This window comes from Lepeophtheirus salmonis, chromosome 13, assembly GCF_016086655.4.
Source record: "Lepeophtheirus salmonis chromosome 13, UVic_Lsal_1.4, whole genome shotgun sequence".
NCBI classification, from domain to species: domain Eukaryota; kingdom Metazoa; phylum Arthropoda; class Copepoda; order Siphonostomatoida; family Caligidae; genus Lepeophtheirus; species Lepeophtheirus salmonis.
This window is the reverse complement of record NC_052143.2, coordinates 42845424-42863976: the sequence shown is the minus strand read 5'-3', so window position 1 is coordinate 42863976 and position 18553 is coordinate 42845424. Positions and strand designations below refer to the sequence as shown.

The following is an 18553-nucleotide window of genomic DNA, read 5'->3' as shown; positions in this document are numbered from 1 at the left end:
TTGGACTTTAAACTCAATTTATTGCCTCAAGGAACCACAACTGTTCCCGTAAAAAATAACTTATAAATACCTTTTTAAATGACTTGGTTGTAAAAAATTATTTTTCTTGAAATATATATATATTTATGTATATACGTACATATTTCTCATGATCTATTAACTAAATGTAGCAGAAAAAATAAATATCTACTTAAAAGATAATATCATCACAGTAAAACTTGCAAAAAAAAAAAAAAAAAAAGTATGTATGTTTGCATAACATAAAATAACTTTATTGAAATGACATTTTCGCGTCTGTATTTTAGTTTTAAGATAAAAGCGTCGAAATGGTGGCGGAAGACGTCGAGGGAGAAGTAGAAGGGAGATCAACACCACCAGTAGCTCCAAGGAAGGATGAGGCACTACCACTGAGAAAGTTTGAACTTGAGGGTGAGCTTGAACCGTAGTACGACGGGACGGAAGGATGTGATGAAGAATAGAGACCGGATGAGGATCGACTCATGGAAGGTAATGGGTAAAAGTTCCTATTTTCGAAGGGATTGAGGAAGAGTTCGCTCATTCCGGAGGGATTCCTCTTTTTTACTTTTGTTTTTGTGCTGAGTTTTCGATTCCGCGTTTGAATCCCATCTTTCTTCATAGTTAGAGGTCTAGGAACCTGCGAGGTAATTTCATTATAATACATTAATGATAGAATATTCGAATATGTGTCTTTCTAAATGTATTCTATTTGATTCGGGGATAGTGAATTTAATATTTTTACTTTGAATAATTTCCAAAAGTTTGAAAAAAGTAGGAAGATGTATTTTCTAATAAAAAAGTCAAAATGATCATAATAATAATAAAAAAAAACAAAAACAAGCAGCTCAACAAGAAAAAAGAGTCCCATTTTTATTTTCTAAAACAACCCAGGATTCAAAATATTTCGCTAATTTTTTAAACAAAACTGAAAAATTTACGTTATTCGATTTTCTCAATTTTTCAGATAATTTAACATGATACAAATGCTTACGTTATGAAGCTTGTAGTAGAGACCACATGCATTGCAGACAGGCTCTCCGTTCGGATTCCGTCGCCAGAGTGTGGTCGTCGTGGTTTTACAATTTGCACAAATGGTTCCTTCTCGCTTTGTCGATGACTTTTGTTAATGTAAATAAAATAAAAATAAAAGTTATGATAATTTATAATTTTTCAGAGTTTGACTTAAATAAGCAAAGCCGACTTACAAGACGCTTCTTGGGTTTGATAAGGGGTCGATTCTGACCATTCATTTTGTAGTAGAGACCACATGCATTGCACAAGTAATGCCCATTTCGATCCCTTCGCCATAGAGGTGTGGCTGTTGCTCCACAATTGACACATTCACGTCCCTCTACAAGAAACAACAAATTGAAACTGTATTAAAGGGTTAGAACCTTACAGCTCAATGAGTGCCTGTGTATGTGTGTGTAAGTATAAACACCGTGCAAGGATCTATGTACATAACCCAGAGGAGGTGCATCAGTGACAATTATTGAGTGAGAGAGAGAAGTCTCTTACCAGTTGTGACTTTGGATTTGGTTACCCTTGTTCGACCTGGGCTGTTGTTAGAGGTCGTGGGAGAAAGAAGATTTCCGTTGCTGTGGCTATTGTTTACTACAGATGTATGGAGTGGGCTCTTGATGAAGAGGAGCCCATCTAGGGTGGACGTATTAGTCATATGAGTATTGTTATCGTTGTTAATAATTATGGTACTGTTGCTCTGAGGAGAACTCAAAAAGCTAGCACAAAAGCCATCAAAGGATTCTATTGGAATGCAAGATTCTCCCGGAGATGATGATGACTCATAAGGGTAGTTGGAGTATTCAATTTGATTATTTGTGTTAAGAGGGGTGATAAAGGGACCTATCGAGGGATTAGAGAACTGATTACCTTCTTGGGGGATTCTTCGAAAGGTGGATGAAGAGGAGTAGGGTGAAGTGTTCCCCCCTCCGCTGGATGGAGACGTGAGTACATCATGTGGTGAAAAAGTGTCTGGAGAAAGAGTCCCAAAATTATTGGTGGCACCCAGAAGACATTCAGGTGGATTGGATTTGAGATCGATGGAAGAGGTGGAAGAAGTGGAGTAAACCGATTGGCAGAGGCCACCCGGAGTGGACAAGTTACTGGATGTCGGAGTACATTTGGTGGTCCAAATCGGTGAATAAAAAAGAGACTCTGTGGACGAGCAACGGCGTTCCTCATTGGAGTTATTGACTACTCTCGAAGATGACTCTGAAAACAAAGGAATATCTGTAATTAAATCCTCAGTTAAGCACTTCAGAAAATATTTTTCCCGAAATGTATTTATTCCTATTTTTCTGAGTAACGAAATATAATAAAAAAACAAATCAAACTTTTTTTTAGTCCACAAAAAATAATCATCTAGGAATGACATTCAACCCGATCAGGTCAGAATCATGATGACCTTTTAGTCATATGAGGGGGAAAAAACCCATAAAATGTATAACTTGTTAAAGCGTTTGATTTCTTTACTGTTGATTCCATTAATATAGCTTTGCAAAAATAAAATAAAAGTGGGCAAAACTACTAATATATATATATATATATTTTAATTCCCTTATAGGGAGCTCATTCCTTTTCTTTCCTTATGGGTTGGTTGTCAACGAAAACACAAAAGAAAAGAATATTCATAAAGAATTAAAATATTAATCCGTCAAAATCTCTTTAACACCCAAAAAGAATACGAAAGAAAGAAGAGACATAGTAAATCCATATCTATCCACAGAATAAAAGGTTATTTTCACTAAAACCAGAGCAAGTGAACAACAATGGACAATGATGATCAGGGTAGGTGAGGGAACAGTAGCTCTCAGCATGAGCGCTTAGAACATTATGTAAACACTTGTTATTGTTCTCCAAAGACTTGAACGTCTAACATTTTGTTATTAGTAATGCTATTTAAGATATAATGAACAAAAATGTATTATTAGACACTCTTATCAAGGGACTGCATTCATATGAATCACTGATGAGGGGTGATAAGATGATTCATTCAGTTAAATTTACGTGAATAATAACAAGTGTTTTAAAACTTTGTGTTTGTACGAGAGAAATCGATGATGAATGAATATTTTGTCTTGTATTAGAAGTGTTGGGTAGGTCTAAAAAAACTGCACCTCTTTTATGGTAATTACAACAGCTGAAATGACTTAGTTTTTCTAATTACGTCACATGAAATTTGTGGCTAGAAAGTATAATATTCTAGTAGTATACGTTTTAGATATATTTAAATATTTTCTTTGATTTTATATTCTTCAATCCTTGCTAGGAGTGAATAAAATAAAAAGATAGCTTGGACCGTAGGACTACAAAACTAGCCTAATGACCGCTGAATGGAAAAAAAGACCAGATCAATAAAAAAATACTGAACAGGTGGGGAAAGACTGACTAGAAAATCAGTTCTAATCAGACCAGACCGACCTAAGAGTATTTATTAATATCGAGCGGGTTACCTACGAATTGGTTCGTGTATTTTCAATACCAAAGTGCTATATTTAAACATAAGTACCCCCATTCTAGGGCTCTCAAGTCTCGTATAATTAGCTAGAAACTCAAGCAAATTATCTTCAAACGTTATATTTGAGGGGGACGTGTTCTGACCTTTCAATTGCAAGTTGTATTATAAATTATGGAAAGATTGAAAATTCTATTTGAAAATATTATGTCAAACTAAAGTAATTAATTAGAAGGTTATTTCGTAGGCTTATGGATAATTTTGGGAATAAACTTTTAAATTTTAATTTCATGCATTGATCTATTAAGTATTTCATCAGTATTTGGGTGCGAGGAATAATTAAGTACATTTTATGTTTTTGTCAAAATTTCTACAATAGTAATTAAATTACACAAAATGTTACACGTCAAAAAATGCAGGAGGTGGAGGATAGAAAAAGTTAACCCACGTATCACAGGTATGTATCCATGATTCATTCAGTGTATTTCAATGTTTAGACTTCTAAACCCCAAATATTTTCGGTAAACTAAAAAAAGAAACCGAAAATCAACATGGTAACCCTAAACATTTCAATATGATTCGAAAGATATCCGCTTGGTTCTCATGGTGTTTGTTTAAATAATTTACAAGTAGCTATGACGGGGATGGGGGATTAAGGAAAGGAACAAGGAGATTGGTAGGAGCTACTCCGATCCTCAATTATATTCTGAGTCCAACAATGACTCACAATTATAACTCCGGAACAAATCCTGAGGGTTACTCTCCATCATTCATGAGCACACGTACTCACGGTTACCCTTTATACTTGGATGTTCTCTCCTTCTCTCGTCCAGGGACGAGGAATGGGCAGGTGGATGACAACTTCCATGGATTATTAGAGTAGGAAAAATGGATTTTATACTGGATGATTTGGATTATTTATTTAATGACTAATAATTTTTTTTGTTTTAATATTGCTCGTAATAAAAATACAAGGAAATGGGAAGGTTTTCTTTATAAATAAAGTTAATTAAAAAATAAAAGTATTTTTTTAGAAATAGAAAATAAAATTTACTTTATAAAAAAGTCTTTAAATGAAATATTGACGCAACATGTTTAAATAGTGGGGATATTTTTTTTTTAAAAGAAAGGCTTCATATTTTATAGGGGCAAAATGTGATATCAGTCGTAAATTTGAAGAAAAAAAATCCTCCCCCTCCACCCCCCTTACTCTCCTCAATGATTAATGAACAATAATAGCAGCGTTGAAAATGGTTCTCTGTTACCCCCACCTCCCCACTTGTCATTAAACTTCATATCAATGTTAATAGATATATATAAAAAAAAACAGTATCAAAGTTAACTAAAAAATATGTATTTAAAAAAAAATCATATTTGGAAAATGCGAGTCAGTCCATTAAAATGACCCATTTTGGGTCGACATCTTCTGCATTCGTCCGCCTTCATTCATTTTGAGACACACAAAAACAATATAAGGAGTCCAAATGACTAATTTGACGTCATCTAACGACTGTCATTGAATTTGACAACTTTTATTTAGAATTATATATTTTTCTATCGTGCATGTATATGTATATATATATAATTCAAAAGATTGATAAGCAATTAAGCAGGGCTTAAGAGAATCACATTAATAATAATGTCGATAAAAATGTTCTTTGATTCCTATACCTACATACTACCAATTTATACGTATATACTTTCAAACGAGTTTTATTTTTTGTTATTCATCTATGATTTTAATGATATGTTTATACCTATATAATATAAACACATATTTATAAGGCATATTTTTCGTTAAGCTAACTATGTATATGCAAAATATTAATTATAATCGGCTTGGGTCTAGTTATTAATTATATGTGACTTTCATTCAGATGCCAATTACGCCTCGTTCCAGGTTTATTAATTAAATCATTGCATTGATATTATATATACTGTCCCAAAAATATTGGAGATTATTTTGGTAGCTTTCATCATTTGGGGAGCTTAGCCCCAAAATTATCAACACTCTTATAATATAATTACTTACATAAATAGGTTTATTTTATTTATATATAGTTGCAGGTCTGAGTAGAGGGGTATAGAAACAAAGAATGAAGGTAGAAGAAATGAGACAGAAAGAGGGATGTAGAAAGAGACAGAGGGAGAAAAGAAGAGGGGGAGACAGAGAGAAGGAGATAGATATAGAAAAAGATAAACAAAAAGGAGGGTTTTATTTTGGTCAAAAATAGACTCTTAATGACCTTGGTGCCCCAAAAAAATATTATAAGAACATGCTTGGTTATTTTATACGTCTATTTGCTAAGTTTCATACTGATCTGTTCGACTGTTTTAGATTACATAAGTGGAAACATGAAAAAAATACTCAAGGGGCTAGTAACGCCATTGATTTTGGTCTTTTGAATCTATTTATGAATAAGGGATGCATCAATTTTTGTTTGGAGACCGGTGGGAGTGGCAACAAGGGACGGTTGCGATAAACTTTTTTTTTTAACATCAAAAAGCGACTGAAACAAAATTTACATACAATCGTATGTATAACATAATTTAGATTATTGGATTTTAAAAAAAATCGAAAATCAACGTGGTACCCCTGACAATTTGAAAAAGGTTATGAAGGAGAAAAAACCAATCATTTTTGTCAACTTTTCTTTGAGATATTGTATAAAAATTAATTTTAAGAGGGGAAATATTATTATTTTTGGGAAATAAAATTTTTGTAATAATTTACTGTGCCTTATATCATTTGAATGATCGATTACTTTGATATGAGTTGACATAGTTTTATCAAAATTCAGAAGAAATTTACTACGAAAAAATTTAAGATATTGTAATACTCAATATTGTTTTTTTAAATTCTGTATATTTACTCTTTACTAGAACATGGAATCATATTTATTTGTCAGAGGTGGGCCCTGAAGAGATTGTTAAGAGTGAATTTATCTGATCTATAACACATTATTATATCATAATCTGCTTTTCAAAGTTAACCATCCAACACCTTAAAAGGGTACACAGACACTTTCCCAAATGACATTTTGCTGAACAGACACATTGCCAAATTACCACATTGTGGAATAACCTCTTTGTGTAATGGAACCTTTTGCGAAAAAACTGAGGATCCATGTTACTCTAATTTTAAAAGATAAAATCTTAATTTTTACCCACGAATTGCAATAATTAAGTGATAACTAATTGAGTAATTTTATTATGAGGATGCTCTAGCAGTTAGGCCGAACCCATATTAGAACCCTTGTAACAAAACTCATGACCATTACTCAATAAATCACGGCGTTACCTCGCTAAAAAATATAAAGTGGGTTTTGAGGTTGTTTTCGATCTTTGGATTTCTTGAGTAAATATTTCAAGTATTGCTTTTCTTAGGGACTTGTGTCGTGTAAATTTCTCATCCAATGACAAATCATCTTGATAATTATATGTAGAGTCAGACATGATAATTAATTAATGAATACATAAATATTGCAATTCGCAGCTTTTAGTTAAACATTTTGTCTTTTAAAATTGGTGTAAAATGAATGGAAATCATAATTACATAGTATTACAACATGAATCATCATCAAGTATTTTTATAATTTTTTTGGTCAAAATGTTATTTGGCAGTGTTCTAAAATCCCTTAAAAGGTATAGTTGTGGATTATTAAAAATAAATAATTATTCTATTTTTTTAACTTTCAAATTGCGATCCGATAGTTTTTAACTATTGTAACCAATGATATTTCCAACTTTGGGCGGGTTGATTTCAAACGTAATTAGTTTAAAAACTACTTGTTTGTATAATCTTTAAATGCATTCCAACAATAACTGACATATGTTTGTTATGTTATTGTGGTAATTTTTGGCGTGCCTTAGTAAAACTAGATAAGAGTAATTGGACCAAAAAAATTGTCTTGCAATTATCGCGGATCTTTATTTACTTTAAACCAGATTTTCTTTACTACGACACATTGTAATTAAGCTGGTGATCAATTTTTATTGTCCTTAAATCCTAGGAAGTGATTGTTTATATATTTTTTAACTTTTAGAAAAGATGATTTAAGGGAATTTCCTACATTAGCATCGGAAATGAAATAATACCCTTTTTAATCAGTTCTACTTAACCCCCAAAAAATATATCTGTATTTTTGGATTGTTTTTATAAGAAACCTACATACTTCTCCAACTTAATTTTTCAATCTTCTATGGGATACATTAACAAAATGTACCGTAATATTTTTAGTAATAATAATATTTTTCAATAAAATTTTAAAATTAGTGAGCTGAGATCACTATCGATCAGATTGCTTCTATTAAAAAATATGTATAAAACCCCAGATTCATACTTCCATTCGTCTATTATTTTATTTTTTTACAGATGGCAATCAATGGATAATTTCCTCATAAACTATACATAGATAAATTCCTTAATCTGGGAACGTAAATTTATAAATTATTGGGAATATAAAATAGGGAACATGAGTTTATGTTGTACATGGAAAACTGCACTGGAGAAAATTGACATGGAAGAAAATTGCCAGTTAGGAATATTGCCCGTACTTTTTTTAAACTTCATGATGAATAATAACACATTAAAATATGGTTGAATCCGAGGGCTGGGAACTACTTTTTGGTATTAAAGGGGTTCTTTGAATGTATTGGAAAAAATTGGGGGTGGTTTTTAGCAATTCAACACTACTCCCGAGCCAATCGGAGGGCATAGGGTATTCAACTATATTTTAAGAGGTCCTAAGCTATTTATTCCCCCCCCCCTTACCCATCCTCTCAATTAATTTCTAAAAGATTGGATTGGATTTTTAAAAATGCAAGGAAGGAAATTATATTGCAATAATATTACTCAAACTTGAAGGTACTATCTTCGGGGATAGAATCAACAAATATGTTTAGATATTTGCCATAAATAATATTAAGCGAATTTATAATGTGTTATTATTCATCATAAAGTTTGTACAAAATATGGGCAATTTTATCCCGGGTAATATTTTTCATGGCAATTTTCTACAGAGCAATCTTCCACGTGCAATTTTCTCCAAGGCAGTTTTCTGCGCACGGATTTATCTATATTTATAATTATGAGTATTTACAATCGAGTTAAAACTTTCGATACCTCACAAAGCAACTAAAAGTTTTGCCTAAACTGTTTTTACATATTTTTTGGATTTAAGCAGTTATTTGGGATCGCTTCAGTTAATATAATTCACATTTTAGTTATTTATGTTTTTTACATGTCTGATATTTAGAAAGATTTTGCATGGATAATTATCGGGAATTGAGTTTCAAAGATGCTTGTAATGGAATTTGTAGCAACGATAGAGAAATAATCAAGATATTCTAGAACGAAAATAAATGTAAATTATCTCAATCTATATAAATACACAAAATAGAACTATTCTTGACTAATTTTAAGCCGTAGTTTAATATAAAAAAATAAATAAAAGACCTTAAATTTCAAACACGATGTTATGTAGCAATATGTATTTGATTACTTAAGTAGACTTAAAAACATTTGAAAAATAAAAAGTAGACTAAGAATTTACTTAATAAATAGGAGGATTTATAAGGCATAAAATGAACAGCAAACAACGCTAACGACAATTTTAAATTTACGTTGAAAATTCAGGTCAACTTGTGCCTTATTTTATATCTCATATTAAATATATATCCTTTTTGGCACAACACTTTTTTTTTATGACAAAATCAAACGTTAAATATATTGTATTTTTACGGGGAGTTTTGAATAGTATTGTTAAATTTAATTATTTATATCCAATGGGCATTTGCGACGCGTCAACAAAAAAGTAATATAGAAGGATTTTTTTCAAGATTGAGTATGGATAGTGGTCATATCTATTGTTTGACGAATTATCATACATTTTTATAAACAAATTAGTCTGGTTAAAAATCTTAGGAAGACGCCGCAGATTATGTTTAAAATACCAAAAATTCATTCTCAAAAATAAAGAATAATCAATTGATTAAATATTAAATTTGAAAGACTGTATCGAGGCCAAATTAAGGCTTATCAATCAAAAGAAGGGTTCAAGCTACATATATTTAATATTTTGATGTACCTCAAGTAATCCCAGAAATATGATTACGAAATCTATAACTGACAGAAACATGTCTATGAAATATTGGGTTGTTTACATAGCATAGATGGGTTTGAAAAATATTTTCATTTTCTAAATTTTAGTTCATGACTGTTTTTGTATTATCTGACCACACATTTGTTAAAATTAAGTATTACAATAAAGATTTTTGGAGTAAAAATTGATGATCTGTAATATGTATGTATTGTTTCTAATATAAAATGTTTCAGGTTTACAATGGATTTTTTTAACTAGTTAATTTAATGCCTCTTATCTCGATAGTTTTATTTGATCTAAAAATGAAATAAAGTTATTATTAAAAAGTCATTCATCTAAGTAAATAAAGCAATTCTCCGTATTGATTACCTTTCTAAGACGTATAGAAAATTAATACATAAGTAATTAGCTAAAAATATAGAAATTTTTGTTCTACTAAATTCTAGATCTCGTGTCTTCACTAATTTAGGATGTAAAAATTAACAATAATAGTTAAAATAATTCTCCAGCACACATGTTAAGAATGGAAGCAAGGTTATGGAACCATCAAGAAAGCAGTTTCTAACATTCATAAATAGGAAGATACATACACCTGTTCATGTATAAGAGTCTGTCCGTCAATAAACACCTCACTTTTGTATTTAAAAGATCCGCGATAAGAATGATGATTTGATGGAGGATTAATAATGGACTCTTAAAAGGTTTTGATGAATATCTTTACAAAAAAGTTTTAAGTTTTTTTTTTTTGCCGAATAAGAAAGGTGTTGTTTAGCAGTTTTATTTTTCATATTTTCCCAATTAACTCCTTATCAGCTCTCTCTCTCTCTCTCTCTTTCTCCTTTTGAGTAAAAAATCAGAATTATCAATTCAGTGAATCAAAAACATAACAAAAAAATAATATTATGGTTTCAAAAAGAACATGATTATTAGGGCTCGCTCTGGAAATCCTAAACCAGTACTTCTAAGGCCGATAAAATTTTAGCTAATGTGGTCCAACTTAGGTACGGACCGATTTTGTTTTAAAATTTGGTCTTGATCTGGTCCATATTTGGTCCCATGGCATTTTTTTAGTATAAAAAAATGCAGAATAAATACTCAATTACTGTTTGATTATCATAATACTGTCAAATAAAAGGTAATGCTTCGAGAATGTTCTACATATGTCTAAACAGATGCGTTACCAAAATAAGAATTCCTGAGCATTGGTAAAGTTTTTTTTTAACATACACATTCAGTCTTATTATGGAATTTACAAGGGTTGGGTTTCAGTATGGGAATCCTGGACTGGTCTGATACCGTTATGATTTTTAGGACTGAACTAATTCTGTCCTAAAAATCAGGTTGGTCTACACTGGTCTCATAGAAAAATACAGTTCTAGATCGGTGGAATAGAAAAGTTAGTTCTAAACCGGTTCAAAGGAAACAATTTGGTCTAGATCGGTCTAAAAAAAATTGGTCTAGACTGATTTTACATATGTATTGTACATATGATGTCATACATGTTTTGACATTGTGAACAAGGTGCAATGACATCATTTGAAGTTTAAACAGAGATCGAACATTTCTTGAGATGTATGATTAAGTTAAAAGTATATTTCTATGATTACCTTTATCTTTTTTTCGCGCTCCTAACTCTTGAAGAACACGGAAATGTCCACTTTTTCCGGTCTTAATGAATTAAGAATGATCAAAGGCTTTAGTAATTTATTTTAGTTTTACGGTTATCATCTCATATTTTATGTCAAATATGGATGGATGGAATCTGAATGTAATATGCATTAAGTATTTGTTCCAGAATCGATTTCATGGTTATCAAGATATTTATAGTCTTTGTAAGATCTTTGTTTAATATAATGGAAACATCAATCTTTGTCATAATACGAGTATTTAAGACTGTAAAAAAACCAGTTTATAAACAGGGGCGTCTGTAGGGTGTGGACTGGAGGGGCTGTAGTCCCCTCAATTATGTATTTATTTTATTAATTTTTGAAATTTTTTTTTTCCCAAAAAAATTTATTTTAATTTTTTGAATAGCTTTTGATTTTTGAAATTTTTTTCTTTTGTTACTAGCTTTGAATTTTCGGAATTTTTCTCCAAAAAATATAATATTTGATATTTAATTTTTTGAAATTTTTAGACAAAAATTGAGTTTTGTGAACCGCTGTGGATATTTGATTTTTTTTCCAAATTTTCCAATTTTTTTATTTTATCAATATAGTTATAGATTTTTGAATTTTTTTCCAAAAAAAAATAATCTTCGAATTTTTATTTTTATTTTAAATAAGTTAAAAAAATGAAACCGAAAAAATTACAGCTCATGGCCTGGGCACCAAAAAATTGGTCTAAAAATCAATTGACACTTTATTTTAGGCAAGGGAATTGCGTTCGAGAAAAAATCACTTTTAGGCCGAAACGGAATAGAAATTCGCTCTCTCACCGAGTCTCAATTTCACTAGTTTCACTATATCAAGTCCAAGAAAAAAAAATCCTACGGGAGAATTAAATTACAAAAATTAATCTGTCAAATAGAGTCAAAAAGTAGTTTGGTATTTGTTGATATTTAATATAACGTGACTTCTCTTTCCCGAATTAAATAAAAAGTTTCATTAATTTTTATTTGTACATATTATAGTCCAACTCAATCTACCCATTAGTGTCTTAAAACATTCACTCTTTTGGCAAGTTACCTTATTTCGTAGGTGGTTGCAAAATAAGAGCTGAGAAGATAGAAGGGGGGGATGAGGCCATTAAATCCTGATAAAAAATAATGATAACCGCCATTCCTATATATAAGTATAAATGTCGTTGCATTCAATTAAGTAAGGACCTATTTTATTTATTTTTAAATTCCTTTATCACAACTACTTGAAATATTTTAAATGCATTTTTTCGTATGAATAATCTATATAATGAAGGAAATAATTTAAGTCGAGTGATGTCATAGTATTGTTGTCATTGTTGCCCAATCAGAGATATGTTCTGTCTGTTACTTGGAATTAAAAATGTTTCATTAGAGATCCGTAATTAATTATTCATAGTCACAATATGTACATATGTATCTCCAATATAGATTGTAAAGGATATCGCATAAAACCGATCGTCACTTTTTGGAGAGCAATCCTCGACTTTTTTCTCATCTCTATTAATGTTGAATGCACCGTTGTAGTTTTATTATATGTTTATAATAAATGAGAGGACGTACGCATTGGTGATGTAGGCCTTTTTGAGGGCCAAAACAACCGAGTTTTAAATCAATAAAATCCATTTTTTTTTTCCATAAAATATTTTGTAAAATAGTGAATGATTGCATGTCCTAATGGGACCAAGACATAAAAGGACTCTAACCTTTACTTTCAATCAAAAATCTACCCCTCTATTTCATAGTGTTATTATACATAAGTATGAACCTAAAATGTATTCAAAATATTTTATTAAATCATTCTACAATCTTTTTCCCCATGTTGAAGATAATAGGTCCATTTTGATGTCTTACTGTTCTATGGGCCCTTTCATATTGTCTGCGTCATTTTTCTTGGAACGATACCGGAAGTTGGGGCACAGTTCTACTTTGACCGTTGTTCCATCAAAAAGCGACCTACTAATTACTATTACAATGGAAATAATACGATATTTTTCTCTAATCATCCTCCTTTTCTCGTTCTTAATCGAAAAAAAAAAAATTGTACCAATCAAGACATTTTCAGGTATTTGCAGTTCATATCACTTGAATATAATTCAAATATCATTGCTTACCATTGGCATCAAGCTGTATTCAATGAAAGTATTTAGGGGTATCCTGTACAAGCTTACCTGTAAGCAATGCTTTATCTGTCTATCTCAAAATTGGAGACATCAATAGAGGAAAGTTGAAATTAAACTCTCGCAACCTTTTAATAATAATGAAAAAAAACTTTCGGTACATCAAGCGTAGGGACACGAAGTGAAGCGAAGAATATATTGAAAAGGAGACAAATCTATATCCCTTTGTCAACGGATTGACTACAAGAGAACTCCACCTCCTCCGAATACTCTATCAGAGCCAAACTCTCAACTTTTTCCACACAATCAGACCTTCCATTTACTTTTGTGACACTTCCAAGTGCTGAATAACTTGAAAAAATCCATATCCTTCTCCTCAGTTAATATATTATATGCTTCGCGCCCCTACGCTTGACGTAACAAAGTTATTTTCTTATTATTGAAAGGTTGCGATAGTTGAATTTCAAATATCCCCCGTCGCTGAATCCAATTTAGAGATAGAAAGAGAAACTATTACGTGCGGGCAAACTTGATAAAGATACCCGGTATTTAGTTTTTATTTATTCTTAAAGCTATTTAACGGAGTCTAATTAAGATATATAGAAATTTGTACATTTATGTAGTAAAAATATCAACTTTGAACCCTCAAGATGGAGTTTCTTTCAATTATGATTTAAGTGAAAACGCTTTATTGCATAATATAACTTTGTGTCTTTATTTATTATTTTTCTCATCAATGATGACTTAAAAAATATTTTATAGGAATAATACAACTCCGTCAATCTTCAATTGAATTTCTTTAAGCCTTAAGATATAAAATAATATTTATATATTGAAAATTTCATTGATATTAGTGCATATTCCGTCAATCAGAAGTAATGAGTAATTACTTATCCACTTTAATTTTCAATAGTAAAGGATGTGATTTCAATCAAATTAATTTCACAATTTTATTTCATTAAAAAAATAAATCTAATTTGTAATATTTTAAGTTGAGTAAAAAAAATAACTATACTTTAACTTTTTAAAGCGCCCTCTTTGTAAGTAACATATTTATGCGGGGAATCTTGATAGATTTTTAAATGTTTTCATTCATTATAAAACACTTTTTTCTTAATTAATTATTTGCCTCTCTTTTTAAATGAATTAAATGACGATTCTTTAGTGTATTTCGCGAATAATTTATGTATTAATTTAAAGTAAATACACTTGATTGCCATACCAGATATAAGTGTCTATAATTAATGGCATTTTTGATATAATTTAATGACATCATTTGATCAGATACTTCATAAATAAGTCTCTCTCTAATCACTATGAAGGAATTATACAAGAATAAAAAAATAGGTGTATAATTAATTTATCTGATCCTATATGTATCGATATAGGTTGTGTGAAATGAGTTGCAATTTGTAAAGCAAATTGTACAAAAATGAGATGAATAATTTGGAGTAGGACTTTTGATCAGAATACTGTTTTAATTGAATATTCTATTGAAATACCTATTAATGATTTAATACCTGACTATGTTATTGAAATTACTAAAATGATAGAGGTAGAACTTGGACTCCAGACTTGCAACTTGTCTTCATTTCACAATCAAAGACTTGCAACTCCATTTAACTCGAAAACTAGTTTACATATTACTTTAACACTTTGGACATCACTGCAATATAATTATGGACTTGAAATGAACTAAAAATATATTTGAGGACTCAATCTGGACTTCATGAAAATATTTAAGGACGGGTTTGTGAGTGAAGACTTGATAAATTTTTGATAATTATTTATATAAGTAATGTGGGGCACGTTATAAAGTTCAATTGTCCGCAGATGTATTACATAATAACTAATTGTACGAAATTTTTATAGACCAAAATGACATGACAACCTTAATTAATAATTGGAAATTAAGAAACTGGCAATGGAGTTCAATTAGGAAGTCTCAAACATAGAAATTGCAACTTGTACAATCTGCTTATACAAGTTACAGCTTGTACAGAAATCGTAACTTGTACACAACATTTATACATATATAAAAATCCCTTCAGAAGAAGATCCGAATCTTCCAAGAAGAATAAAGAAGAAAATGCTGATGTCTATCTCAGGGTTTTTTTTCTAATATTAAAAAAAAAAAATCCTTTTAACAAATTTAAATTATTATTTTTTTATATGTACAACAACTCCTTCATTTTGATCCCCTCTCTGCGTAATTTCATTATATCGTATAATAATATTATCTCTGTAATTGTATTGCCGGCATACGTCATAGGTCTTTAAAAATCATGTATAGATAAATATTTTCTACACATTGGAATAACGAATTTTAAAAGGACATTTCTACTTCAGATTAGACGACATTTGCATTTCAATCAGGATTGAAGTTTGTAGGAAGGAATCAAGGTTTTTCTCAATGGTGCTAATGCAAATTATCTATGAGTGTATGTAGAGAGAGACACACACAAAACTAGATTTTGAATCGCTGCCTTGGATATTATATACCGAGTGGTACATTAAAATCTAAAGACTTTGAATTTTAAACTTCAAGAAAATATCATTTATGGAGGGGTAAAAGTGTACAAAAAATAGGTCCAAAAACTCTCAAAAGATTCTTGCAAGGGAGCAGATGCGTGTGTTTCATTGTGGGTCTCAAAAGTGGTCTCTCCACTCTCAAAAGGCTCTCCCCACTCACTTTTTGATAGCTCTTTTCACAGTCTGGTATGATACATGAGAAACAGGGACATGAGGGGATTGGCCTGGGCTGTTTTCTTTAACTCGCCCGGATCCACTTTGGCGTTTTTGACAGATCCCTTCTTCCTCTCTATAGTTTCGGACTTGCTGACGGCGTAGATGGGGGTCCTGTAGACGCCCAACTGCTTGGAGTCTGCGAATGTAAATACGCCAATCACGTCCAAGCGCCATTTTCTCGATTTGTACGTAAGCCAGAGGGGTCAGGTTTGTTTGGTTTTGTAATAAATTGTTCCTACCTTTATATATCGAAATATGAATTAATTTCAATCCCTCTCCCTTAATTAATTATTGAATTAGTAAGCGTTCAGATATCAATGGACCACCCAGTATGTAGTTTATATAGACTTTTATTGAGTCAACTACTCTTCTGATAAGGGACATACGTATATATATATAGCACTCAGGTAAATGATAGGTAGATGTCAATCAATAAATTGCATTGCTTTTTCAGATTGGTCTTCGTTGTTGTCAAGGTATGTGCTGGAAGTATTTTTACATAGTACATCATAGAAGGTACAGAATCAAATTAGACTACATACAAGGAGTTTAATGAGAATTTCATTTTGTAATAAGTATGATTCGGATCCTTTAGGGAGAGAGAAGAAGAAGAGACAAACCGGTTTCATTCACCTCATAAATAAAAAGAGTTGATGAGTCCTCGTCTTTAATTACAAAAGAAATAGGAAATAGGCCTTTGGTTAAGAGGAAGGAATAGACAAAGTCTATTTTAAGTAGATTTTGCTATCAAATTTCCAGTCTTTTTTTTTTTTTTTTTTTTCAAAAAAGTCATTAATTAAAAACAAGTTATAAGCAGCAGATAAGTAGGTATGTCAACAACACCTAATTCATTGAAAAAAATAATCCTGTCCATCGCAAAGTATGAAACAAACAATCAAAGGCTCCAACTAATTACGTGCCAATCCCAATTTGAATACTGATTTTTTCCTCTCCTCTATAACATTGCGCAATGAAATAATGGTCATTCAGTCAAATAGGGAGGAGATCCAATGTCTTAAAGAAGCTGAATATTAATGAGTAACAACGACCTTCAAATGAACTAAAAATAATCATTTGAATAATAAACATGTCATTAGCAATATATTTTTCGCATATCAAGATGAAGTTTGACATTCTACTCTACCTTCAAATCCCCACAAATAAGGTTAAAAAGTGTGAAAATCATTACCTGATATTTGATTATTCTGAGAGCCACCAAAGGCTCGAAGGCTATTTGTAGAAGGTGTATTATATTTGCAATCCGAAGTTGTATTCTCGAGTCCTCCTCCCAGAGAGGACGCACTGAGTAATGAAGAAGGAGATGTATAATTATGGTGAGTTCGAAAATAGGCCTCCACAGAGCCCCCAAGGGCAACAGCTGCTGCTGCAGCTGTACTTTGTAGTTGAGTTCCTTCTTCATACATTGTCGTCGTTGTCGTCGTATTCCAAGAGGGAGGACCTTCTTCTTCACCATCTGGGCAGTTGTTAATCACCATGATGATAAAGTCTCTCCGGATTCTATATGAATCCACACCCAGCCTTTATTTAAAAAAAAACAATAACAAACGCTCAACAATTCTTAAAATAAAGACAAGGATGGTTCTTCTCTGGAAGATTTTATTTGCACACTATCAGCTCTCTTTGACGGAAAAAATATAGAATTATTTCATATACATATATTTTGATATTGAATAACTGGAGCGCGCACACTTTTTAATTGTGATGAGTAGGACTACATATTATGATGTGTTAATAGTATATAAGGTGCTTAGGGAGTCGTGGTACTCTTTGATAATGAGGATGTTGATTCCTTCGGCACCTTGTTCCTTCAGTAGTGGTGAGGATATTTAATATCTGCATATATATGTAAATATGCTTCAAAGTAAATAAAACAAAACTTTTTTTTTCTTTTTTTTTTTTAAAGAAAAGGGTTTGTCAATCACTAAATACTTCACTCATAAAACACTTGGAATAATCACGAAAGTATTCATTTATTAAGTACCATAGTGTAGAGTAGGGAAATTCAAATTGTTCAACGTGTGTCGTTCTGGTGTAGTGGTTGGGGTTTTCATTTTGCTAGAGGCTTGAAACAGCACACAATCACTTACTTGACTCTCTTAAGGGGGAGAGAGAAAGAAAGAGAGAGAGAGAGGGATCCGCCTTTTATTCTTGTTTTTGTTATTATTATTTATTTAGAGTCATACAATATATGTAATATATATTTTTGTTTTTTTAATCCCACTCGTTAGTTGAACTTTTCCCCCCTTTTATGAGTAATAGAAAGCAGAGAGCTGTCACAAGCCCCCTCTCTCTCTATTTCTAACCAAAACTATTCCTTGTAGGTATTAGTTGTATATTTACATAAATATAAAGTGATTTTTAGCCTCTAGGGTTGATTTTATTTAATTATGCATCTATGTAGACAAGGGTGCGAGTAGTTTTTTCTTCG

The 18553-nt window shown here is 31.2% G+C and overlaps 1 protein-coding gene across 2 annotated transcripts; it reads right to left on the bottom strand.

Annotated features, from left to right (window-relative positions):
- Positions 1-100: 100 nt before the first annotated feature.
- Positions 101-18202, bottom strand: LOC121128322 (uncharacterized). Of its 2 annotated transcripts, XM_040723907.2 has the most exons (5): positions 17294-17737; positions 1909-2250; positions 1224-1369; positions 1010-1135; positions 101-655 (listed from the first exon to the last, which is right to left on the bottom strand). In XM_040723907.2, the coding sequence occupies exons 1-5, from the start codon at positions 17598-17600 to the stop codon at positions 308-310; spliced, it is 1269 nt and encodes a 422-aa protein (XP_040579841.1). In that variant the 5' UTR covers positions 17601-17737; the 3' UTR covers positions 101-307. The 2 variants fall into 2 exon arrangements, with proteins under 2 accessions (XP_040579841.1, XP_071748998.1); XM_071892897.1 differs by lacking the exons at positions 101-655; positions 1010-1135 and having other exon boundaries at positions 1273-1470; positions 1537-2250; positions 17294-18202.
- Between the last annotated feature and the right edge of the window lie 351 nt (positions 18203-18553).

Bases quoted from the DNA above. Each gene is read 5' to 3' on its own strand.
- LOC121128322 (XM_040723907.2), bottom strand. From the start codon at position 17,600: ATGGTGATTAACAACTGCCCAGATGGTGAAGAAGAAGGTCCTCCCTCT. The intron at 1,136-1,223 runs GTAAGTCGGCTT...CATTAACAAAAG, and splicing joins TCAAACCCAAGAAGCGTCTT to TCATCGACAAAGCGAGAAGG. The intron at 656-1,009 runs GTAAGCATTTGT...ATTACCTCGCAG, and splicing joins TCTACTACAAGCTTCATAAC to GTTCCTAGACCTCTAACTAT.